Genomic DNA, 26,088 nt, shown 5'->3' on the forward strand with positions numbered 1-26,088 from the left:
GGAAAACACAGAACACTCTTTGACATAAATTTCAGCAAGATCCTCTTTGACCCGCCTCCTAGAGTAATGGAAATAAAATAAATAAATAAATAAATAAATAAACAAATGGGACCTAATTAAACTTAAAAGCTTTTGCACAACAAAGGAAACTATAAACAAGATGAAAAGGCAACCCTCAAAACAGGAGAAAATAATTGCAAATAAAGCAACTGACAAAGGATTAATCTCCAAAATACACAAGCAGCACATGCAGCTCAGTATCAGAATAAAAAATAACCCAATCAAAAAGTGGACAGAAAACCTAAACAGACATTTCTCCAAAGAAGACAAGCCGATGGCCAATAAATGCATGAAAAAAAATGCTCAACATCACTCATTATTAGAGAAATGCAAATCAAAACTACAATGAGGTTATCACCTCACACCAGTCAGAATGGCCATCATCAAAAAATCTACAAACAATAAATGCTGGAGAGAATGTGGAGAAAAGGGAACCTTCTTGCACTGTTGGTGGGAATGTAAATTGATACAGCCACTGTGGAGAACAATATGGAGAGTCCTTAAAAAATTAGTAATAAAACTATCATAGAAAAGAAAGAAAGTGAAGTCACTCAGTCATGTCTGACTCTTTGTGACCCCATGGACTGTAGCTTACCACGCTCCTCCATCCATGGGGATTTTCCAGGCAAGAGTACTGGAGTGGGTTGCCATTTTCTTCTCCATAAGATCTTCCCGACCCAGGGATCAAACCCAGATCTCCCACATTATAGCCAGATGCTTTACCGTCTGAGCCACCAGGGAAGTCCCAAAACTACCATATGACCCAGCAATCCCAGCTGCTGGGCATATATCCTGAGAAAACGATGATTCAAAAAGACAAATGTACACCAGGGTTCATTGCATCACTATTTACAATAGCCAGGACATGGAAAGAATATAGATGTCCATTAACATATGAATGGATAAAAAAGTTGCAGAATACATATATACAATAGAAAACTACTCGGCCATAAAAAAGAATACATTTGAGTCAATTCTAGTGAAGTGGATTAAACTAGAGCTTGTTATACACAGTGAAGTTAAATCGGAAAGAGAAAAACAAATATTGTATATTAACACATATATATGAAATCTAGAAAAATGGTATGATGAACCTATTTGCAGGGCAGGAATAGAGACAGAAACAAAGAGAAGAGAGTTGTAGACAGAGTGAGAGGAATGAGAGGGTGAATGAATTGAGAGAGTAGCATTGAAACATACACATTACATTACCATATGTAAAACAGATAGCTAGTGGGAAGCTGTTGTATAACACAAGGAGTCCTACCCAGTGCTCTGTGACAACCTAGAGGGGTTGGATGGGGTTAGGGGGTGGGAAGGAGGCTTAAGAGGGAAAGGAAACATGTAAACTATGGCTGAGGCTTCCCAAGTGACACAGTGGTAAAGAATCTGCCTGCTAATGCAGGAGACTTAAGAGAACTTGGGTTTGATCCATGGGTGGGGAAGATCCCGTGGAGGAGGGCATGGCAACCCACTCCAGTAGTCTTGCCTGGGGAATCCCATGGACAGAACAGCCTGGTGCCTTACAGTGCATGGGGGTCACAAAGAGTCGGACATGACTCAAGAGGCTTAGGATGCATGCACGCATGGTAAAAATCAATACAGAATTGGAAAGCAATTATCCCCCAATTAAAATTTTTTTAATAAAAAGTAGGGTTCAGAGAAAGACTGACTAAAGAGGCCTTCTGATTGCCAACTACAAGAAGCTTGAAAAAAGACTCTGATAGGGCCATAACTCCTGTGGCATAGGCAGTCTGTGTCCCTGTACACTTGGCACCTCCAGGGTCCCTGCAAGCCAAGCAGCTGCTCCACCTTCATGCTCAACTCTCACTGGGACAGAGCTGCCACAGGCAAAAATAGTCTTGTGTCTATGCATGGAGGGTCACTTCGGTCATGTCTGACTCTTTACGACCCTGTAGACTGTGGCCTGTCAGGCTTCTCTGTCAGAGAGGAGGGTTCTCCAGGCAAGAATACTGGAGCATATTGGCCAATACTGGTTGTCATACCCTTCTAGAGCACTATATTTCCTGCTGCCCTAGCCTCCAACTCCCCTGAGTACTTGCTGCTGCCAGAACCCCGGCGACCCAAGCAGCTGCACCACCTCCACAGCTGGCCCTCACAGGGGTAAACCCAAGTCCTCCAGGGCAGCCTCAGGAACTAAACCCCAGTGGACGACTCACATGTAGAGGTTGAAATAAAACCACTAATGAAACCCAAGGGCAGTGTGGCTAAGGAAGAAGACCCAAAACCTTCCCACCAGCTGTACAAGCTGCAGATTAAGTCCAAATGATCAACTAAGCAGATTTTGTGTCTATGGAATATATAAAAGGCCACTGAGAGCTCTCACAAAAGAAAATGCACTATTTCTGATAGCTGCAGACACTGGAGGCAGGGACACAGAGGAGTAGGACCAGATTAGAATCTGATAGCCCCCACAGCAAGTCCAAAGATCAGCACAGATGTTGGAGGGCATCCTAGGGAGGTAAGGTGGACTGTGACTCCCAGCAAGGGAAAGGACTCTGACTGCAGTGCCTCAAGAAAAACATTTATTATTCTTATTTTTTGACTTGTTCAGTAGATTCTTTTGGATTTTTTTTCCTTTATTTCCCTTTTTTCCACCCTCTGTTGTACTTGTCAACTTTATAGGTACTAAGAAATCCAGTTAACCTTTTGAGCTTTTTTTTTTTCTCAGTCACATTTTTTATTGTTGTCTCAAACCTCTGCCTCTACATTGGGTATTGGCAGTTCTGTGGAGTTTTCCTCTTTTTTTTTTTTTTTCTTTTCTCTTTTTTTAAATTTAAATTTTTAATTTTTTAAACCTATTATTTTTTCTATATATATTCCTTTGTTCACTTTTCCTACTGTTCTTTTCCCCTTGCAGTTAATCTTTAACATATATAATTCTTCTTTTTCTACCTCTATTTAACTCTGCATAGCTATCCTTTCTTTCTTTTCTTACTCTCCTTTCCTCTCAACATATTTGTTAGTTTTATTTTCATTGCTTTATTCCCCAAATGGCACCTTGCTTTAGTTTTGTTTTCCAGCTTGTGCTTTAATTAGTTTTGTTCTGGTAGATATAATATTTGGTTTCTTTTCTTCGCTAGGTCAATCTATCGTACTTTATTTTTGTTGGACTGTTTTGATTTTGCCTATGGGTATATATTCAGTCACACTTTCCATTGTTGTTATAAACCTCTGCCTCTACATTGGGCTTTTGCATTCTGTAGAGTTTTCCTTCTTTTTAACTTCTTCCGATTTTGGGTTTGTTTTTTTTTTTCCTTCTCTTTTTATAACTTTAACTTTTAATTTTTTAAACCTATTATACTTTTTATACATTTATTCCTTTGTTTGCCTTTCCTACTATTATTTTCTTCTTGCAGTTAATCCTTAATGTATATAAATCTTCTTCATCTACCTCTGTTTACTTTGCATATATATTCTTTCTTTCTTTTCTCTCCTCTCAACATATTTGTTAGTTTTGTTTTCATTGCTTTATTCCCCCCTTGGTTTGTTTTCCAGTTTATGCTTAAGTTAGTTTTGTTCTTAACTGCTAATTATAATTTTTGATTTCCTTTGTTTGCCAGGTCATTCTACTGTACTTTATTTTTGTTGGGCTGTTTTGACTTTGCTCATGGGTGTACATATATATGTGTATATTCCATTATTTTAATTATTATTTGCCTGATTTTGTAACTGCCATTTGTCTTTGGTTTCTCATTTTTTGGATATTTGTTTAATCTCACTTAATGCCATAACAAACCACTTGTGGAATCTTTGTTCCTGACCAGAGATCAAGCCCTGAGCCTTTAGAGTGGGAGCACTAACTCCAAGACCCTAGACTACCAGAGAAGTAATCCTAGGGAGTATCAAATAGTGAGAACTCACACAAAGGAAACCACTTGAATACAAGACCTGGCATCACCCAACCACCAATAGCACCCTGGACAGGATGCCTCAACCAAACAACAAACAAAACAAAAATACAAACCCAATCATCAGCAGACAGGATTACCACCTCATTCAGCCTTTCTCATCAGAAGAAAAGCAAACAAACAAACAAACAAAAACTCAACACAAATCTCACCCTATAAGAAGTTTACACAAACCACTGGACCAAACTTAGAGGGCAGAAACCAAAAGGAAGAAAGAATTCAACCTGCTTCAAGGAAGAATTCAACTTTCTTGAATCCTCAAACACAATCACTTCAAACAAAACAAAACAAAAAAATACTGAAAGGCAGAGAAATACTTCACAAATGAAGGAACAAACTAGAGACACAGAAGTCCAAATAAATGAAGAGGAAATAGGCAAACTACCAGAAAAAGAATTCAGAATAACGATAGTAAAGATGATTAAAAAAAAAAAAAAAAAAAAAAAAACCTTGAAAACAAAATGGAAAAATGCAAAAATAAATTAACAAAGACCTAGAAGAATTAAAGGATAAATATACATAAACAAACAACACTATTACTGAAATTGAAAATACTCTAGAAGGAATCAATAGCAGAATATCTGAAGCAGAAGAACAAATCAGTGAGCAGGATGATAAAATGGTGGAAATAACTTCTGTAGAGCAGAATCAAGTAAAAAGAATGAAAAGAGCTGAGGACAGTCTCAGAGACTTCTGGGACAATATCAAATGCACCAACATTAAAATAATAGGGGTCCCAGAAGAAGAAAAGAAAAAGTAAGAGTGTGAGAAAATTTTTGAAGAGATTATAGTTGAAAATTTCCCCAACATGGAAAAGGAAATAGTCAATCAAGTCCAAGAGGAACAAAGGGTCCCATACAGGATAAACCCAAGGAGAAACATGCCAAGACACATACTAATCAAACTAACAAAGACTAAACACAAAGAAAGAATATTAAAAACAGCAAGAGAAAAACAAGTAACATACAAGGGAAACTCCATATGCTTAACAGCTGATCTTTCAGCAGAGACTCTTCAGGCCAGAAGGGAATGGCAGGATATATTTAAAGTACTGAAAGGGAAAAATCTACAACCAAGATGACTGTGCCTAGCAAGAATCCCATTCAAAATTGATGGAGAAATAAAAAACGTTTCAGACAAGCAAAAGTTAAGAGAATTCAGTACCACCAAACCAGTTTTACAACAAATTTAGAGGGACTTATATTGTCAAGACGGAGAAGGCAATGGCAACCCACTCCAGTACTCTTGTCTGGAAAATCCCATAGATGGAGGAGCCTGGTGGGCTGCCGTCTATGGGGTCACACAGAGTCAGACACGACTGAAGTGACTTAGCAGCAGCAGCAGCATATTGTCAAGAAATACAACAGAAGAAAGAGGATCTACAAAATCAACCCCAAATGATTAAGAACATGGCAATAGGAACATATATAACAATAATTACTTTAAATGTAAATGGATTAAGTGCTCCAGCCAAAAGACACAGACTGGCTGAATGGATACAAAAGCAAGACTCAGATATATGCTGTCTACATGAAACCCACATCAGACCTCAAGACACATACAGACTGAAAGTGAGACAGTGGAAAAATATATTCCATGCAAATGGGAGGCAAAAGAAAGCTGGAGTAGCAATCCTCATATCAGATAAAATAGACCTTAAAATAAAGAAGATTACAAGAGATAAGCAAGGACACTACATAATGATCAAGGGATCAATCCAAGAGGAAGACATAACAATTGTAAATATCTATGCACCCAACATAGGAGCACCTCAATACATAACACAAACATGAACATATATATAAGGAGAAATTGACATTAACACAATAATAGTAGAAGACTTTAACACCCCACTCACACCCCATTCAAAACAGAAAATGAATAAGGAAACACAAGTCTTAAATGATACATTAGATCAGATGGGTCTCATTGATATCTTCAGGACATTGCATCCAAATGCAGAAGAATACACCTTCATTCAAGTGCACATGAAACATTCTCCAGGATAGACCACATCTTGGGCCACAAATAAAACCTCAGTAAATTTAAGAAAATTGAAATCATGTCAAGCATCTTCTCCAACCACAATGCTATGAGACATTACAAGAAAATGGATATTACAAGAAAATTTTCTTGTAATATCCATTACAAGAAAAAAACTGTAAGAAACAGAAACACATGGAGACTAAACAGCATGTTTCTAAATAACCAACAGGTTTCTGAAGAAATCAAAAGGGAAATAAAAAAATTTCTAGAAACAAATGACAATGAAAACACAACAACTCAAAACCAGTGGGATGCAGTGAAAGCAGTTCTAAAAGGGAAGTTTATAGCAATACAATCCTACCTCAAGAAACAAGAAAAACATCAAATAGCCTAACTTTACACCTAAAACAACTGGAAAAAGAAGAACAAAGACCCCCAAAATTAGTAGAAGGAAATAAATCATAAAGATCTGAGTGGAAATAAATGAAAGAAACAATAGTAAAGATTAATAAAATAATTTTTATTTTATTAATTAATAATAATCTATTAAAGATTAATAAAATAAAGTTTGGTACTTTGAGAAGATAAAGCTGACAAACCTTTAGGCAGGCTCATTAAGAAAAAAGAGAGAAGAATCAAACCAACAAAACTAGAAATTAAAAAGGAAAGGCTACAACAGGCAAAGTAGAAATAAAAAGGATTATAAGAGACTGTTATGAAGAACTATATGGCAATAAAACGGATAACCTGGAAGAAATGGACAGATTCTTAGAAAAGTTCAATCTTCCAAGACTGAACCAGGAAGAAATAGAAATTATGAACAACCCAATTACAAGCACTGATATTGAAGCTGTGATCAAAAATCTCCCAAAATACAAAAGCCCAGGACCAGATGGTTTCACAGGAGAATTCAATCAAGCATTTAGAGAAGAGCTAATGGCTATCCTTCTAAAACTCTCAAAAAATTGCAGAGGAAGGAACACTTCCAAATTCATTCTACAAGGCCACCATCACCCTGATACCAAAACCAGACAAGGACAAAAAAAAAAAAAAGAAAACTGTAGGCCAATATCACTGATGAACATAGATGCAAAGATCATCAACAAAATTTTAGCAAACAGAGTTCAGCAACACATCTAAAAGCTCATACACCATGATCAAGTTGGGTTTATTCCAGGAATACAAGGATTCATCAATATATGTAAATCAATCAATGTGATACACCATGTTAACAAATTGAAAGATAAAAACCATACGATAATTTCAATAGATGCAGACAAAGCCTTTGAGAAAATTCAGTACACATTTATGATTCAGTTCAGTTCAGTCGCTCAGTCGTGTCCAACTCTTTGCGACCCCATGAATCGCAGCACACCAGGCCTCCCTGTCCATTACCAACTCCTGGAGTTCACCCAGACTCACGTCCATCCAGTCAGTGATGCCATCCAGCCTTCTCATCCTCTGTCATCCCCTTCTCCTCCTGCCCCCAATCCCTCCCAGCAACAGAGTCTTTTCCAATGAGTCAACTCTTCGCATGAGGTGGCCAAAGTACTGGAGTTTCAGCTTTAGCATCATTCCTTCCAAAGAACACCCAGGGCTGATCTCCTTCAGAATGGACTGGTTGGATCTCCTTGCAGTCCAAGGGACTCTCAAGAGTCTTCTCCAACACCACAGTTCAAAAGCATCAATTCTTCAGCGCTCAGCCTTCTTCACAGTCCAACTCTCACATCCATGACCACAGGAAAAACCATAGCCTTGACTAGATGAACCTTTGTTGGCAAAGTAATGTCTCTGCTTTTGAATATGCTATCTAGGTTGGTCATAACTTTCCTTCCAAGGAGTAAGCGTCTTTTAATTTCATGGCTGCAGTCACCATGTGCAGTGATTTGGAGCCCCAAAAAATAAAGTCTGACACTGTTTCCACTGTTTCCCTATCTATTTCCCATGAAGTGATGGGACCAGATGCCATGATCTTCATTTTCTGAATGTTGAGCTTTAAGCCAACTTTTTCAGTCTCCACTTTCACTTTCATCAAGAGGCTTTTGAGTTCCTCTTCACTTTCTGCCATAAGGGTGGTGTCATCTGCATATCTGAGGTTATTGATATTTCTCCCATCAATCTTGATTCCAGCTTGTGCTTCTCCCAGTCCAGCATTTCTCATGATGTACTCTGCATATAAGTTAAATAAGCAGGGTGACAATATACAGAACTCTTCAAAAATGGGCATAGAAGTAACATACTTCAACATAGTAAAGGCCATATATGATAAGCATACAGCAAACATTATTCTTAATGGTGAAAAACTGAAAGCATTCCCCTAAGATCAGGAACAAGACAAGTGTGTCCACTTTTACCACTATTATTCAACATAGTTCTGGAAGTCCTAGCTACAGCAATCAGAGGAGAATAAGAAATAAAAGGAATCCAGATCAGAAAAGAAGAAGTAAAGCTCTCACTGTTTGCATATGACATGATACTGTACATAGAAAACCATATAGTATCAGAAAATTACTAAAGCTAATCAGTGAATTTAGCAAAGTTGCAGGATACAAAATCAATACACAGAGATCACTTGCATTTCTATATACTAACAATGAAAAATCAGAAAGACAAATCAAGGAATCAATCCCATTCACCACTGCAACATAAAGAATTAAATATCTAGGAATAAACTTACCTAAGGAGACAAAAGAACTGTACACAGAAAATTACAAGACACTGATGAAAGAAATCAAAGGTGACATAAATAGATGGAGAGATATTCCATGTTCCTGGGCAGGAAGAATCAATATTGTGAAAATGACTACACTACTAAATGCAATCTACAGATTCAATTCAATTACTATCAAATTAACAACGGCATTTTTCACAGAACTAGACCAAAGAATCTCACAATACCTATGGAAACCAAAAAGACCCCAAATATCCAAAGAAGTCTTGAGAAAGAAGAATGGAGCTGGAGGAATCAACCCTCCTGACTTCAAATTATACTACAAAGCTGCAGTCATCAAGACAGTATAGTATTAGCACAAAAACAGAAATATAGACTGGAACAAGATAGAAAGCCCAGAAATAAACCCATGCACCTTTGGGTAACTTATTTTCTACAAAGGAGGCAAGAATACGCAATGGGGCAAAGACAGCCTCTTCAATAAATGATGCTGGGAAAACTGGACAGCTATGTGTAAAAGAATGAAATTAAAACAATTCCTAACACCATACACAAGATAAACTCAAAATGGATTAAAGACCTAGGTGTAAGAACAGAAGCTATAAAACTCTTAGAGGAAAACATAGGCAGAACACTCGCTGACATAAATCAAAGCAAGATCCTCTATGATCCACCTCCTAGAGTGGTGCTGGTTTAGTCACTAAGTCGTGTCCAACTCTAGAGATCCCATGGACTGTAGCCTGCCAGGCTCCTCTGTCCATGGGATTCTCCAGGTAAGAATACTGGAGTGGTTTGCCACTTCCTTCTCCAGGGGATCTTCCCAACCTAGGAATCTAAGCCAGGTCTCCTGCATTGCAGGCAGATGATTTACCAACTGAGTTATGAGGGAAACCCCCTCTTAAAGTAATGGAAATAAAAACAAAAATAAACAAGTGGGCCCTGATTAAACTTAAAGCTTTTGCACAGCAAAGGAAACTATAAGCAAGGTGAAAAGACAACCCTCACAATGGGAGAAAATAATAGCTAATTAAACAACTGACAAAGGATTAATTTCCAAAATATACAAGCGGCTCATACAACTCAATACCAGAAAAACAAACAACCCAATCAGAAAGTGGGAAAAATACCTAAACAGACATTTCTTCAAAGACCAACAGATGACTAACAAACACATGATAAGATGCTCAACATTGCTCATTATTAGAGAAATGCAAATCAGAACTACAATAAGGTTATCACCTCACATGCATCAGAATGGCCATCATCAAAAAGTCTACAAACAATAAATGCTGGAGAGGGTGTGGAGAAAAGGGAACGCTCTTGCACTGTTGGTGGGAATGTAAATTGATACAGCCACTATGGAAGTCGGTATAGAGATTCCTTTAAAAACTAGGAATAAAACAATCATATGACCCAGAAAACCCACTCCTAGGCATATACCCTGAGGAAATCAATTGAAAGAGACACATGTATCCCATTGTTCATTGCAGCACTATTTACAATAGCTAGAACATGGAAGCAACCTAGATGCCCATTGACAAGTGAATGGATAAAGAAGTTGTGGTTGCATATACACAATGGAATATTACTCAGCCATAAAAAGGAACTCATTTGAATCAGATCTAATGAGGTGGATGAACCTAGAACCTATTATACAGAGTGAAGTGAGTCAGAAAGAGAAATACAAATATGAAATCTAGAAAAATGTTACTGAAGAATTTATTTACAGGGCAGCAGTGGAGAAACAGACATAGAGAATAGACTGTTGGACATGGGGAGAGGGAGGAGAAGGTGAGATGTATGGAAAGAGTAACATGGAAACTTATCTTACCATATGTAAAACAGACAGCCAACAGGAATTTGCTGTATTGCTCAGGAAACTCAAACAGGGGCTCTGTGTCAGACTGGAGGGGTGGGATGGCAGGGGAGATGGGACAGAGGTTCAAAAGGGAGGGCATATATGTATATCTATGGCTGTTTCATGTTGAGGTCCGACAGAAAACAGCAAAATTCTGTAAAGCAATTATCTTTCAATAAAAAATAATTTTTTTTAAGTAGGGTTAAGTAATCTGTGAAGAAGGCTGAGCGCCGAAGAATTGATGCTTTTGAACTGTGGTGTTGGAGAAGACTCTTGAGAGTCCCTTGGACTGCAAGGAGATCCAACCAGTCCGTTCTAAAGAAGATCAGTCCTGGGTGTTCATTGGAAGGACTGATGCTAAAGCCGAAACTCCAATACTTTGGCCACCTCATGTGAAGAGTTGATTCATTGGAAAAGACTCTGTTGCTGGGAGGGATTGGGGGCAGGAGGAGAAGGGGACGACAGAGGATGAGATGGCTGGATGGCATCACCGACTAGATGGACATGAGTTTGAGTAAACTCCGGGAGTTGGTGATGGACAGGGAGGCCTGGCGTGCTGCGATTTATGGGGTTGCAAAGAGTCCAACACGACTGAGCCACTGAACTGAACTGAAGTAACCTAAGAAATATAAACTTAGGAGGACAAAACAAAAAAATATATTTAAAATTATCTTTCCCAGAAAATCCAACACAAATATTTTCAGTACCCTTTATCTGAAATATTTTTGATATATGTTTGCTTATTATCAATTGGAGAAGGCAATGGCACCCCACTCCAGTACTCTTGCCTGGAAAAATCCCACAGACAGAGGAGCCTGGTAGGCTGCAGTCCATGGGGTCGCTGGGAGTCGGACACGACTGAGCGACTTCACTTTCACTTTTCACTTCGTGCATAGGAGAAGGAAATGGCAACCCACTCCAGCGTTCTTGCCTGGAGAATCCCAGGGATGGGGGAGCCTGGCGGGCTGCTGTCTATGGGGTCGCACAGAGTCGACACGACTGAAGCGACTTAGCAGCAGCAGCAGCAGCATTATCAATATTTTGTACCTTGAGACCTCATCTGCCCCAGCGTACATTTGAACCACATATTTCAACTTCTGGTTTTCTGCCAATGTTGCTCCCTTTTCTTACCACATACTGTGCTGCACTCAGTGTGGTTACCCAATTATTTCATGTTTTTTCTCATGTAAGGACAATAATACACACAATTTCCTCTGCATTATTACATTTCTCCTTCTCTGGTGAAATCTTAGCAACAATAGAAGACACAGGTCAAATCTTACATCCCCTGTAAAGCCTTCCAAGATACCCTTGAGTTAGTTACTCCCTTCCTCTATGCTACCCTGACCCTTACCTCTTCTTTTATGCTATAACCACTTATAAGCTTCTGAAATCTTCCCAATGGCATACTATTATCCACTGTTCTCTGTAAAAAGTCCAGTGCCAAGTTAATAGTAGGCCATCATTAACCATTGAATTAGTTGAAATGAAAAAAAATAGTATAAATATAAATCCAAGTATCTAAAATATTGCACAATAAGAAAAATTCATATATTATTTAATCTCCCAAACCACAATTCCAAATATTTTTGTAAAATAGAACATAATCTTTATATGTAGGGAACGTAAAACAAAGGAAGATAAACAACTGAGTAGAATATGGTGAAGAAGTTAAAAATTTTCCCTTTGATTGACTAATGAGTTATAATACATGGTGGTGTTTCTTAAGATCCCATTGACCCTCTTATTTTATATTTTCACTCTAATTCTGCACTATAAACTCAGGTTTTACTTTTAAGAACAAATTTTAAGTTAATTCCACATATATGCCAGTGATAAGTATGTTGTCAAAAGTCTATGGAAGATAAAGATTTTTTATTGTTTTGTTTTGCCATGAAAGAAATTCAGTTTGCAGCACAAATGGAAAGATTCCTCTGATTCAAAATAAAAATTTAGAATCAAAATTGTAATACTCCTTCAGAGAAATAGAAGTGAGACTAATAGACAACCTTTTTTTTTTCTTTTTAAGAATTTCTCACAATTCTTCTTGTCTTCCTGAAATATTTGCTCATATTTAGCTTATTCCTCAAATATATTCTAAAAGTAATGTAGGGAAATACAGGTTCAAGTCCTGGCCACCATATAAGACCTGTGTGATCTTTATTCGAGCCTGAGTTTTCCCATCTATCTTACAACATTATCTGGTGATAATCCTTAAGAGTAGGGAAAATGTCATATCTATAATGAATCCCTAGTCCACACAAGGCACATCCACAGTGTTGAATAAATTAAAGAAGAAATCAGCTCTGAGTCAGCACTTATATTAACACTATCTATCATTATTAATTAATGAAACTAATTTTAAAAGATGGTGTATCAACCTAGAGGGGTGGGATGGGGAAGGAGATGGGAGGGAGGTTCAAAAGGGAGGGGATGTATGCATACCTATGGTTGATTCATGTTGAGGTTTGACAGAAAACAACAAAATTCTGTAAAGTAATTATCCTTCAATTAAAAAATAAATAATTTTTTAAAAGATGGTGTATATAAGACACCTAGCACACCACAAAGATGTCTTATAAATTAATTAAATTATACTGCCTCTTCCACCTACTGTCTTCTTATTTGCTCTCTGGTTTTTGAAAATAAAGAAGTTAAGCAATGATTCATGGGTGTCTGTACCTGAATGAGGGAGTGAGAGACAATCTTATGCTGCACTTTTCACTGTTATTACTTAATTAAAAGAAATTTTAAGACAGTATAAATTAGCTTACTATTATTTTTTTACCCAGTACATTTTATGTACATACCAATTATCTATTGTTCTCTGAGTTTTGGATAATAAGTAGTTAATCATGAATTCCTAAGTGGTTCCATTTGAGTAAAGTGCAAATCAGAGGGAGCACTAGTAGGAAGTGACTAAAGAGGAGGAGTTGACCAAAGGAAGTAAACTCGGGAGTTCAGCTTTCATTTTACCTGATTAAGGAAGGAATAGATGATGGGGATACTTGAGGTGGAAAGAGACTAACAAGCCAGACAGAATAAAAAGAGAAATACAAAATGTAATGAGGCCCTCCTATGAGCCATATACTTTCAAATAATGCTTCATTTAACCCTTAGTAGTTGGACACAACTGAAGCGACTTAGCAGCACCAGCAGCAAGACAATAATACATTCAAATTTCACTATTAAGTTACATTTAACCCTTATGGTATGCTCAGATCTGGACTCAGGAGAATTTCAAAATCCTTATTCATTGTAGCATATTCTCCATTCCAAATATCAGCATTACTTTGTTTTTGACATATACTAGGAAATGACATCAGAGAAGGCAATGGCACCCCTCTCCAATACTCTTGCCTGGAAAATCCCATGGATGGAGGAGCCTGGCAGGCTGTGGTCCATGGGGTCACTAAGAGTTGGACACGACTGAGAGACTTCACTTTCATTTTTCACTTTCATGCATTGGAGAAGGAAATAGCAACCCACTCCATTGTTATTGCCTGGAGAATCCCAAGGATGATGGAGCCTGGTGGGCTGCCATCTATGGGGTCGCACAGAGTCGGACACAACTGAAGTGACTTAGCAGCAGCAGCAGGAAATGACATAAGTATGATTAGTTAATGATTTAGGAAGAGGGCAATCTCATAGAAAGGAAGAGGTGTAAACCTTCTTAGTCATAAAATATGTGGCGGGAGCTTCTAATTTTTCTATTGTTTTCACTGTGACTGAAAGGGTTCCTATAAAACTCAAGATTCTCAGAGATGACAACTATAAACTTTGTACAAAGTATCAAAAAAAATTACTCAGAAGAAGTAATGTTTTTATGTGAGTTTCACATTTCAGGCTATTGGCTGAATTAGGCATTGTATGGAATGGGGAAAACTCTGATATTAAACTAGCACTTTCTCTGGACAAGCCAGTTGTGTTCTGGGAAAACACAGCCACTCTAACTTAAGGAGAGAATTCCAGAAAGGAGAGATACAGAAAAAGCATCATGTACTATGTTAAAATCTTAACCAGGTTCTCTGATTGACTCCTATGCTATGTATGCACAACTCAGTTAAAGATGGAAAATGTACATTTAACTGAAATACAAACAGTTAACAAAAAGACCACATTTACAGTTTGATTCAAACCAGGTTCATCACAAAACCAGCACGTAGGAATTTATTGTAATTCAGAGTCTCCAAATATCACATTGTCCAGGAAACAATCCAAAATTACTTATCATATAAAGAAGCTGAAATAGATGACACGCTCTCAAGATAATAGGCAATCAGTAGCAACCAAAACTCTGAGATAGCCCAAATGTTGAAATTATAAGAAATGATGATAAACAACTAGTATAACTATTTAGATAAAGTAAAGGAAAAAATATTCACAAAGAAGGAAAAAATACTAAATCTCAGTGGAGAAATAACTACAGAAAGAACCAAATGGAAGTCTATAACTGGAAAGTATTACTATAATATCAGAAATTTAAAATTCATGGAATGGGTTTAACAAAAGAATAGAGATGATCCAACTGAGCTATCAGGGAAGCCCAAATAGAGGTGATAAAGAATCCAAAACCTGGAATAATATCAACATCATGGCACCATGAATCATTCTCTTTTCTCTCTCCTTCAGTCAGTTCAGTCACTCAGTTGTGTCCAACTCTCTGAAACCCTATAGACTGCAGCATGCCAGGCTTCCCTGTCCATCACCAATTCCCAGAGCTTGCTCAAACTCATGTCCATCGAGTTGGTGACGCAATCCAACCATGTCATCCTCTGTCATCCCCTTCTCCTCTTGCCTTCAATCTTTCCCAACATCAGGGTCTTTTCAAATGGGTCAGTTCTTCACATCAGGTGGCCAAAGTATTGGAGTATTTCAGATTCAGCATCAGTCTTTCCAATGAATATTCAGGACTGATTTCCTTTAGGAAATGGGGTCGCAAAGAGTTGGACACGACTGAGCAACTTCACTCACCCACTCACTCAGCTTTCTTTATGGTCCAGCTCTCACATCTATACATTACTACTGGAAAAACCATAGCTTTGATTAAACAGACCTTTGTCAGAAATGTAATGCCTTTGCTATTTAATATGCTGTCTAGGTTTGTCAACTGTTACTGTCCCATATATGGGCTTCTGAGGTAACTCAGATGGTAAAGAATCTGCCTGCAATGCAGGAGATGGAGGTTTGATCCCTGGGTTGGGCAGATACCCTGGGGAAGGGAATGGCAACCCACTCCAGTATTCTTGCCTGGAGAATTCCATGGATAGAGGAGCCTGGAGGGCTACAGTCCACAGGGTCACAAAGAGTTGGACACAACTGAATAAACATAGCAGCAGCATTGTCATATATACACACACACACACACACACATATATATAATACATGCAATATACAAGATCTATGATAAGATATAAAGAGTGCCAACCTAGGTATAATATGTTCCAGAAGGAGAATAGAGACAGAAGGTGATTGAAAATGTATATAAAGAAATTATGGCTGAAAACTTACCAAATGTAAAAAAGGGTTAGATGAAGGAATCACAGAGTGTTCCAAACAAGAAGAAATCAAACAGACTCACATCAAGATATATCATAACAAATTAAAATGGCAAAAATTAAAGAGAGAATTCTAAAGGTAGCAAGAGATAACTAGTCAGTTACAAGAGAACTTCCATAAGGCTATCAGTTGATTTCTCTGCAGAAACTTTTGAGGCAGAAAGGGAGTGGCATGAAATATTCAAAATCCAGGAAGGAAAAAAAACCAGAACTCCAGGATACTCTCCTCAGCAACATTATCATTAAGACTAGGAGGAAAAATAAAGGATTTCTCAGGCAAGTAAAACTTAAAAGATTACAGCAGTACTAAACCTAACCTAAAAGAAATACTGAAAGGTCCTCTCCAGACAGCAAAGAAGCAAGAGTCTATAGGGAGAGGAAAAATCACAACAGGAAAGGCAAATACACAAAAGGACTGAAGATCACTCTAAGTCAGTATATAGATTTAAAACAAACAAACAAACAAACAATTGTAAAAGCAATTATAGCTACAATAAATAGATAAACATGAACATGTAAAGTAGGAAAGGAAAATCACAAAATTTGGGGGAGGGAAGTAAAAAAAAACATAGATCTTTTAGAATGCATTTTAATTTATATGACTATTAGTCTGAAGCATGTAGGTATTATTGTGGGTTAACATTCTTGAAAACTAGGGTAACCAGAAATCAGAAACGTACAATAGATTCACACACACCCAAAAAAAAACGTAACTCAAGCATAAAAATCAAAGAAAACCATCAAATCAAAAAAGAAAAAGAAGAAAAAATAAACAAAAATAAACTACAAAATCAACTGGAAAACAGGGTTAAAATGGCAATGAGTACATATCTATCAATAATTACTTTCAATGGCACTGGACTAATGGCCCTAATCAAAACATATAGGGTGAAATTTAAAATGATGGCACTGATGAACAAATTTGCAGGGCAGCAAAGGAGATGCAGACATAAAGAACAGACTTTTGGACACAGTAGGGGAAAGAAGGAGAAATAGGATTTGAGATAGTAGCACTGAAACATATACATTACTGTCTGTAAAACAGACAGTCAGTGGGAATTTGCTGTATGATGCAGGGAAATCAAATCTGGTGCTCTGTGACAACCTAGAGGGGAGGTATGGGATGGGAGGTGGGAGGAATGTTCATGTTGATGTAGGGCAGAAACCAACACAATATTGAAATTATCCTCCAATTTAAAAAAATTTTTAAAGAGACAAACAAACAAAAAAGACACAATAGACCAGATAGACTTAATCATCACCTACAGGACACTACATTCAAAAAAAATTAAAAAATACACATTCTTTTCAAGTGTGCATGAACCACATACAAAAAAAAAAAAAAAGTCTCTACAAATTTAAGAGGACAGAAATTATTTCAAGTGTCATTTCTGACCCTAGCATTATGAAACTAGGAAATCAAACAGAAAGAAAAATACAAAAAAACAAATACATGGAGACTAAACAACATGATACTAAAAACCAATGGGTCCACAATGAAATAAAAGAGGAAATCAGATATAAATGACAATGAATAACTACCTTACAAAATTGATGGGATGCAAAATTAGTTCTAATAGGGAAGTTCATTAGTGATACAGGATCTGGTTTTGAGATCTGATCTGCTATTGAGAAACTAATGAATAAAACAATCATATTTCCCATTTCTCTAGTACTTTAAAGTGTTCAAACATTTTCATATAAAGGATTGCATTCTATACTCACCTCACATTGACCAACTGATCTTTTTCAAGTTGGATTTTAATAACTGTAGAACTCAGAGAATGTGTGATTTCAGATTTCAGATTTCAGTATGGTCTAACACCATACTATTTGACTCCAGGTTTCCTTAAAATGTTCTTTACATTTTCGTATATGAATATATTTGTAAACACAAATGAACAAGGTCAGATCAGATCAGATCAGTCGCTCAGTCATGTCCGACTCTTTGCAACCCCATTAATCCCAGCACGCCAGGCCTCCCTGTCCATCACCAACTCCCGGAGTTCACCCAGACTCATGTCCATCCAGTCAGTGATGCCATCCAGCCATCTCATCCTCTGTCGTCCCCTTCTCCTCCTGCCCCCAATCCCTCCCAGCAACAGAGTCTTTTCCAATGAGTCAACTCTTCACATGAGGTGGCCAAAGTACTGGAGTTTCAGCTTTAGCATCAGTCCTTCCAAAGAAATCCCAGGGCTGATCTCCTTCACAATGGACCGATTGGATCTCCTTGCAGTCCAAGGGACTCTCAAGAGTCTCCTCCAACACCACAGTTCAAAAGCATCAATTCTTCGGCGCTCAGCCTTCTTCACAGTCCAACTCTCTCACATCCATACATGACCACAGGAAAAACCATAGCCTTGACTAGATGAACCTTTGTTGGCAAAGTAATGTCTCTGCTTTTGAATATGCTATCTAGGTTGGTCATAACTTTCCTTCCAAGGAGTAAGCGTCTTTTAATTTCGTGGCTGCAGTCACCATCTGTAGTGATTTTGGAGCCCAGAAAAATAAAGTCTGACACTGTTTCCACTGTTTCCCCATCTATTTCCCATGAAGTGGTGGGACCAGATGCCATGATCTTCATTTTCTGAATGTTGAGCTTTAAGCCAACTTTTTCAGTCTCCACTTTCACTTTCATCAAGAGGCTTTTGAGTTCCTCTTCACTTTCTGCCATAAGGGTGGTGTCATCTGCATATCTGAGGTTATTGATATTTCTCCTGGCAATCTTGATTCCAGCTTGTGTTTCTTCCAGTCCAGCATTTCTCATGATGTACTCTGCATATAAGTTAAATAAACAGAGTGACAATATACAGCCTTGATGAACTCTTTTTCCTATTTGGAACCAGTCTGTTGTTCCATGTCCAGTTCTAACTGTTGCTTCCTGACCTGCATACAAATTTCTCAAGAGGCAGATCAGGTGGTCTGGTATTCCCATCTCTTGAAGAATTTTCCACAGTTTATTTGGATCCACACAGTCAAAGGCTTTGGCATAGTCAATAAAGCAGAAATAGATGCTTTTCTGGAACTCTCTTGCTTTTTCCATGATCCAGCGGATGTTGGCAATTTGATCTCTGGTTCCTCTGCCTTTTCTAAAACCAACTGGAACATCAGGAAGTTCATGGTTCACATATTGCTGAAGCCTGGCTTGGAGAATTTTGACCATTACTTTACTAGCGTGTGAGATGAGTGCAATTGTGCAGTAGTTTGAGCATTCTTTGGCATTGCCTTTCTTTGGGATTGGAATGAAAACTGAGGGCAGGAATCCCTCAGAAGAAATGGAGTGGCCATCATGGTCAACAAAAGAGTCCGAAATGCAGTACTTGGATGCAATCTCAAAAACAACAGAATGATCTCTGTTCGTTTCCAAGGCAAACCATTCAATATCACGGTAATCCAAGTCTATGCCCCAACCAGTAATGCTGAAGAAGCTGAAGTTGAATGGTTCTATGAAGACCTACAAGACCTTTTAGAACTAACACCCAAAAAAGATGTCCTTTTCATTATAGGGGACTGGAATGCAAAAGTAGGAAGTCAAGAAACACCTGGAGTAACAGCAAATTTGGCCTTGGAATACGGAATTAAGCAGGGCAAAGACTGATAGAGTTTTGCCAAGAAAATGCACTGGTCATAACAAACACCCTTTTCCAACAACACAAGAGAAGACTCTATACATGGACATCATCAGATGGTCAACACCAAAATCAGATTGATTATATTCTTTGCAGCCAAAGATGGAGAAGCTCTATACGGTCCACAAAAACAAGACCAGGAGCTGACTGTGGCTCAGACCATGAACTCCTTATTGCCAAATTCAGACTTAAATTGAAGAAAGTAGGGAAAACCACTAGACCATTCAGGTATGACCTAAATCAAATCCCTTATGATTATACAGTGGAAGTGAGAAATAGATTTAAGGGCCTAGATCTGATAGATAGAGTGCCTGATGAACTATGGAATGAGGTTCATGACCTTGTACAGGAGACAGGGATCAAGACAATCCCCATGGAAAAGAAATGCAAAAAAGCAAAATGGCTGTCTGGGGAGGCCTTACAAATAGCTGTGAAAAGAAGAGAAGCAAAAAGCAAAGGAGAAAAGGAAAGATATAAATATCTGAATGAACAAGGTAGAATAATGTAAATACTGAACAGTTGAGGGGGAAATACTACAGAGCATAGTGTTAGTCAGTGACAAAAAAAACATACAGTAAGTATTTAGTGAAGTTTAAAACCAAGAAAGGAACAGAAATATAAGGAAAGAATGAGGAAAGAAACTTTCATTCAGGAGTCAAATTGGTTCTCTTATATCAGAGCTAATTCTGGTAAAGTCTGGAAGATTTTCTAAACCTGTGGAATGTTCCTATTCATGCTACCTTCTTTTTCTTCTCTGTTGCCTCTATTAATTAAAGTAAAACTTTAAAGGAAAGAATGAATCAAGAAAGTTATTTGAGAAACTTTGTTCCATAACCAATCAGGATGGGAATAAAAACTGCAAGGAAATGGGTGGATCTCAGTACCCTGAAAGCCTACAGGAAGGAAAACAAGGTAAGGGCAAGTGGCTGGTCAAGAAATGTGAAAGTGACCAAGGAATTTATCATCAGGAGTTATACCACTTCATCCTCTGCAGTTCCAAAATGACCCCTCTAAAACACCAATCCAAAAGTATCCAGTTCTTTCTTACAACTCTTACTGGATGCTACAGTATACCATAGTAGTTTTAAAACTTTTCCCAGCAACTTTTATTTTTCCCAAATAAAATAGGAAGAAACACAGAACATATGAAACAAAGGCAGAGCCAGCTAGAGGGTTAGGGGGTATCAGAGATCTGACTTCTTGGAATGTCCTATTCTACCCTTTCATTTCCTTTGAATGCAAACAAAGGAACCAGTTTAGAAAATAGTGGAGAGGGAAAATATTTAATATTAAATATTCTTCATATTTTGTTCAAGTCAGTCTATATTCCACAAGATTATGACCCCTTGGTGATGTTTTGGTTTTTGTTTCCATGTTGTTTATATTTATATTTATGTGTGTGTGTATATATATATATATATATTTATGTGTATATATATATTGCTAACAGGTAGCATAATGCCTGAAACAAAGTAAGTAAGTGAATAAGTAAAGTCGCTCAGTCATGTCTGACTGTTTGGGACCCCATGGACTGTAGCCTACCAGGCTCCCCTGTCCATGGGATTTTCCAGGCAATAGTACTGGAGTGGATTGCCATTTCCTTCTCCAGAGGATCTTCCTGACCCAGGGATTGAACCCGTATTTCACACATTGTAGACAGACGCCTTACCATCTGAGCCACCAGGGAAGTCAAAAGTAGATACTCAGTAAACACTGGTTGATTGAATAATTGAATTAAGGAAGAGATGACTCAATGAAAGAATGGAAAGCTCATATTTTACAGGAAATTCGTGTAACAGTAAAAACACCTAATCTGTGACACTTTAAATCCATTATTACAAAGTTCCCAGAGAACTGTACAACCAAGTTCTTCAGAAACTAAGTAATTTTTATGTCACTTAACAGTAATTATAATTTTCACTCAAAGTCACCACTGCTCATCTGTTGAAACAAAAATAGACCAAATTTCCTCATCAGTTGGGATGTATGCACAAAGCCTCACATTCCTTCAGACAACTCTGTACAGCAGTATGCTTGCCAGATTGCAGGCAACAGAATATCAGCTCTAGGAAAAATAGCATAATTTTTCTACTCTTTCCTATGATATGCACACAGCCAGGTATCTAACATCCAAAAGTGGTCATCCCTCTCTAAATTCAAACACTACCCCATTATGAATCATTTAGTGCTGAATTTATGTAGCACTCTGACTCTTAAAAGGCACTTTGTACTTAACCTTCCTAGGAAAGTTTTGAAACTAGAAAATTGATGCACATAGAAAATAAGAGTTTAAACTAGTTAAATGCTACTTTTGTTTACATAAGATTATAGAACTCCTCATTCTAGAGTTAAACTAACTGTGGTTTGGATGAGAATCTTTTCTACCCATAGATTTCTTTCCCTTTTCTCTTTAAGAGTCTTGAAGAACGTGGGCCTTAGATTTCTCTCACATTTAGACCCTAGGAACAGAAAAATGAGAATTTCAAGAATCAATGGTGCTACCAATCCTTACATTTATTTTGGAACTTAAAGGTGAGAACTAGTCCTACATTCAGAGTAAATGAATTTTTTAAAGCAACATTCACTTTCCCCCTGAGAAGCATTTATGATAGAGTATATTCTTCACAGCTGCCTTCACATCTTTGTTCCTCAGACTGTAGATGAGGGGATTGAGCATAGGCGTCACGACTCCATAGAAGAGAGAGATGATTTTGTCTGTGACTTGGACTTTGTCTGCACCAGAGGAATCTTTAGCCTTGGGCTTTGCATACATGAAGAGGATGGTTCCATAGAATATAATCACCACTGTTAAGTGGGCAGAGCAGGTGGAGAAGGCTTTGCGCCTTCCCTCTGAAGAAGGAATCCTCAGGATGGTAGAGAGAATGAAAACATAGGAAATGAAAATAAAAAGTACTGGGACCACAAGAAAAATCATATTAGCAACAACCATGCTAATAACATTTATGGAGATATCAGCACAGGCCAATTTCAAGACAGCCAAGATTTCACAAGTGAAATGATTAATGACATTATCCCCACAGAAAGGAAGCCGCATTGCAAGAGAGGTTTGCAACATAGAATTGACACCCCCTGCAATCCAGGACCCTGCAGCCATAGGCACATACGAATTCTTGCTCATAATGATGGGGTATCTCAGAGGGTTGCAGATGGCCACATAGCGGTCATATGCCATCATGCTTAGAAGGACACACTCTGTGGCTCCCATAGCAAAAGAGAGAAACATTTGTACTCCACATCCGGAGAAGGAAATGGTCTTCTTTGTAGTTAAGAAGCTGCTGAGAAATAAGGGGATAGAAGAACTGGTGTAGCAAATATCCAAGAATGATAAGTTACTGAGGAAAAAGTACATGGAGGTATGCAGGTGAGAGTCACAGACACTTACAATGATGATGACACCATTTCCCAGCAGGATCACCAGGTACATAAATAACACCAGCACGAAATAAATGGCTTCAAGCTCTGGGTAGCCAGAAAGCCCCAGCAGGACAAACTCTGTAACAGAAGACTGATTGGTCTTTCCCATATTAATGGTCTTTCCATTAGCTAATGATCTTTCCCATTTTCTTTCAACAAACGAAATTCTGCAGCAGTTGGAATACATGGATCTGTTATCGCAGTGTTTGTAAGAGCTGTTTGCATCCTTAAGTGGTTTCCCTTATGGGTAATGTGAACCTATAATTGGATACACAGATAGCATAAGAATATGCTAAAATCCTCTAAGCTAAAATCAGTTAGACTTTCAGAACTCATGAAGAAGGCTTAAATTCAAAGAAAAGAAAATGGGCCCTTTTTAGAAGAGATTCCGAACAAATATAGCTGGGTTAGAATTATGTCTCACATTATGAGTTTGAAATTATTTTGAATGCAATGTCACCATAACATTTTGATCAAACATTCCAGAATACAACTAATGTTTTCCATAACAAAAATAATTGTTTTACAGCTACTAAAATCAAATGGTATGTGTAATCCTGCGTCAACAGTAATATAACCTCAGTTGCAAATAGATTGCGACTAGAAAAACAAACTGAAAAGATACATCTTTAGCAAAAGGATGTTTGGTAATTTCTAATTTGAGGAGAAATGTATACCTATAATATCCTAAAATATTAATTAAGGCATTAGTAATGCTTATAAAAGAAAATATTTTATATACAATTATTCTTCTTAGTCTCTTTTGGTACAAATTGGGAAATCTAGGTAACTCTATTTTCCTGCCAGATAAAGAATAACAAGTTGATCTCAGAAAACTTTAGTGCACCGGTCATAATCTCCAGTTGAAACAAAAAGATATATATATGAACTGAAAGATTTAAGGGACAGGGAATTTACTCTTTTACCTCCATGTCTGAGAAAATAGCTTCTCCCTCCACAGAAATCTAGCAGCTTAACTTCTGCTCTAAGAGCTGCTCTGCTGATGATCCTCTCACTGCATATTCAGAAAACCTATAATAAAGAGAGGTGAGTCATTCTAAAATATTTTTAAACATTAGCAAATGTTATAATTACTTGTATCAGTATTTTTATATTAAAACAGAAACAGGAGTCGACTTACTTTTTTATGAGATGGCTAGTCTCATAAATTCCAACCCAGTAAATTCAGTAAAATTCAGTAAAACAACTAAAAGAAGAACTATTTGTTTATCATTTTTTTCATTAATATAAAGTAGCTGTCATTTCTACATTGCGGAAAAAAAAGGAAACTAACCACTAGCAAAACAGAACTGACTTTCAGTAAAATGAAAGCTAGAGCTTTTTACAGTCATTTATTTCACTAGTAAAGGATCAGCCAATGGAGTACCAAAACAACTTAAGATCTTTGCTGCTTTGAGGATGTTTATAATCCCAAAAGCAATTTAAAGTTCACAGTCTGGTTTGAGTAGAATTTAGAAAATTTCTAGTACTTTGGGGATGAAGTCCCTTAGAAGCAATTAAAACAAAGTTGCTAATATGTAATATGTAACTCACAAAACAAATCTGATTCTACACCCTTTGGGAAGTACAAATTTAGAATTGCTAGCCAGGTAATTTTTCATTGACATGAAAATTAGAATTGACTATATCTGATGGAAAGACATGGTAGTAATCTGTGACACTTAGGTCAAAATTGAACTTACTCTCTGGATGCAAAGAAGATGGTAAGACACTGGAAAGAAATAAGTGATATATAGTGATGAGTGTTCTTGTATCTAAAACTACAGCATTTTTAGAAACTGAAGTTCCAACAGGACATGCTACCTGTTGTGTGTGGAGAAGGTAAGAATATTACACAAAAAATAAGTAGGAAGTACTGGGGAAGAGTTGTAAAGATTCATTTCAGAAGAAGAAAGAAAAACGGAAATCATCAGTTCAGCTCAGCCGCTCAGTAGTGTCCAACAGTTTGCAACCCCATGGACTGCAGCATGCCAGGCCTCCCTGTCCATCACCAACTCCCAGAATTTACTCAAACTTAAATCCATTGATTTGGTGAAGCCATCCAGGCATCTCATCCTCTGTCGTCCTCTTCTCCTCCCACCTTCAATCTTTCCCAGCATCAGGGTCTTTTCAAATGAGTCAGTTCTTCACATCAGGTGGCCAAAGTATTGGAGTTTCAGATTCAGCATCAATCCTTCCAAAGAATATTCAGGACTGATTCCCTTAGGATGGACTGGTTGGATCTCCTTGCAGTCCAAGGGACTTTCAAGAGTCTTCTCCAACAACACAGTGCAAAAACATCAATTGTTTCGTGTTCAGCTTTCCTTATGGTCCAGCTCTCACATCCATACATGACTACTGGAAAAACCATAGCTTTGACTAGACAGACCTTTGTCAGCAAGGTAATGTCTCTGCTTTTTAATAAGCTGTCTATGTTGGTCATAACTTCTCTTCCAAGGAGCAAACATCTTTTAATTTCATGGCTGCAGTCACCATCTGCAGTGATTTTGGAGCCCCCAAAAATAAAGTAGGTAACTGTTTCCCCACCTATTTGCCATGAAGTGACGGGACCAGATGTCATGATATTAATTTTCTGAATGTTGAGTTTTAAGCCAACTTTTTCACTCTTCTCTTTCACTTTCATCAAGAGGCTCTTTAGATCCTCTTCACTTTCTGCCATAAGGGTGGTGTCATCTGCATATATGAGGTTATTGATATTTCTCCTGGCAATCCTGATTCCAGCTTGGGCTTCATCCAGCGCAGCATTTCTCATGATGTACTCTGCATACAAGTTAAATAAGCAGGGTGATAATATACAGCCTTGATGAACTCCTTTTCCGATTTGGAAACAGTCTGTTGTTTCATGTCCAGTTCTAACTGTTGCTTCCTGACCTGCATATAGGTTTCTCAAGAGGCAGGTGAGGTGGTCTGATATTCCCATCTCTTTAAGAATTTTCCA

At 37.7% G+C, this 26,088-nt stretch overlaps 1 protein-coding gene across 1 annotated transcript; it reads right to left on the reverse strand.

Annotated features, from left to right (window-relative positions):
• Nucleotides 1-20,058: 20,058 nt before the first annotated feature.
• Nucleotides 20,059-25,134, reverse strand: LOC102403720 (olfactory receptor 13C7-like). Its single transcript, XM_044940395.2, has one exon. The coding sequence runs from the start codon at nt 23,314-23,316 to the stop codon at nt 22,276-22,278; it is 1,041 nt and encodes a 346-aa protein (XP_044796330.1). The 5' UTR covers nt 23,317-25,134; the 3' UTR covers nt 20,059-22,275.
• Between the last annotated feature and the right edge of the window lie 954 nt (nt 25,135-26,088).

This window comes from Bubalus bubalis, chromosome 3 (assembly GCF_019923935.1).
Source record: "Bubalus bubalis isolate 160015118507 breed Murrah chromosome 3, NDDB_SH_1, whole genome shotgun sequence".
NCBI classification, from domain to species: Eukaryota; Metazoa; Chordata; class Mammalia; order Artiodactyla; family Bovidae; genus Bubalus; species Bubalus bubalis.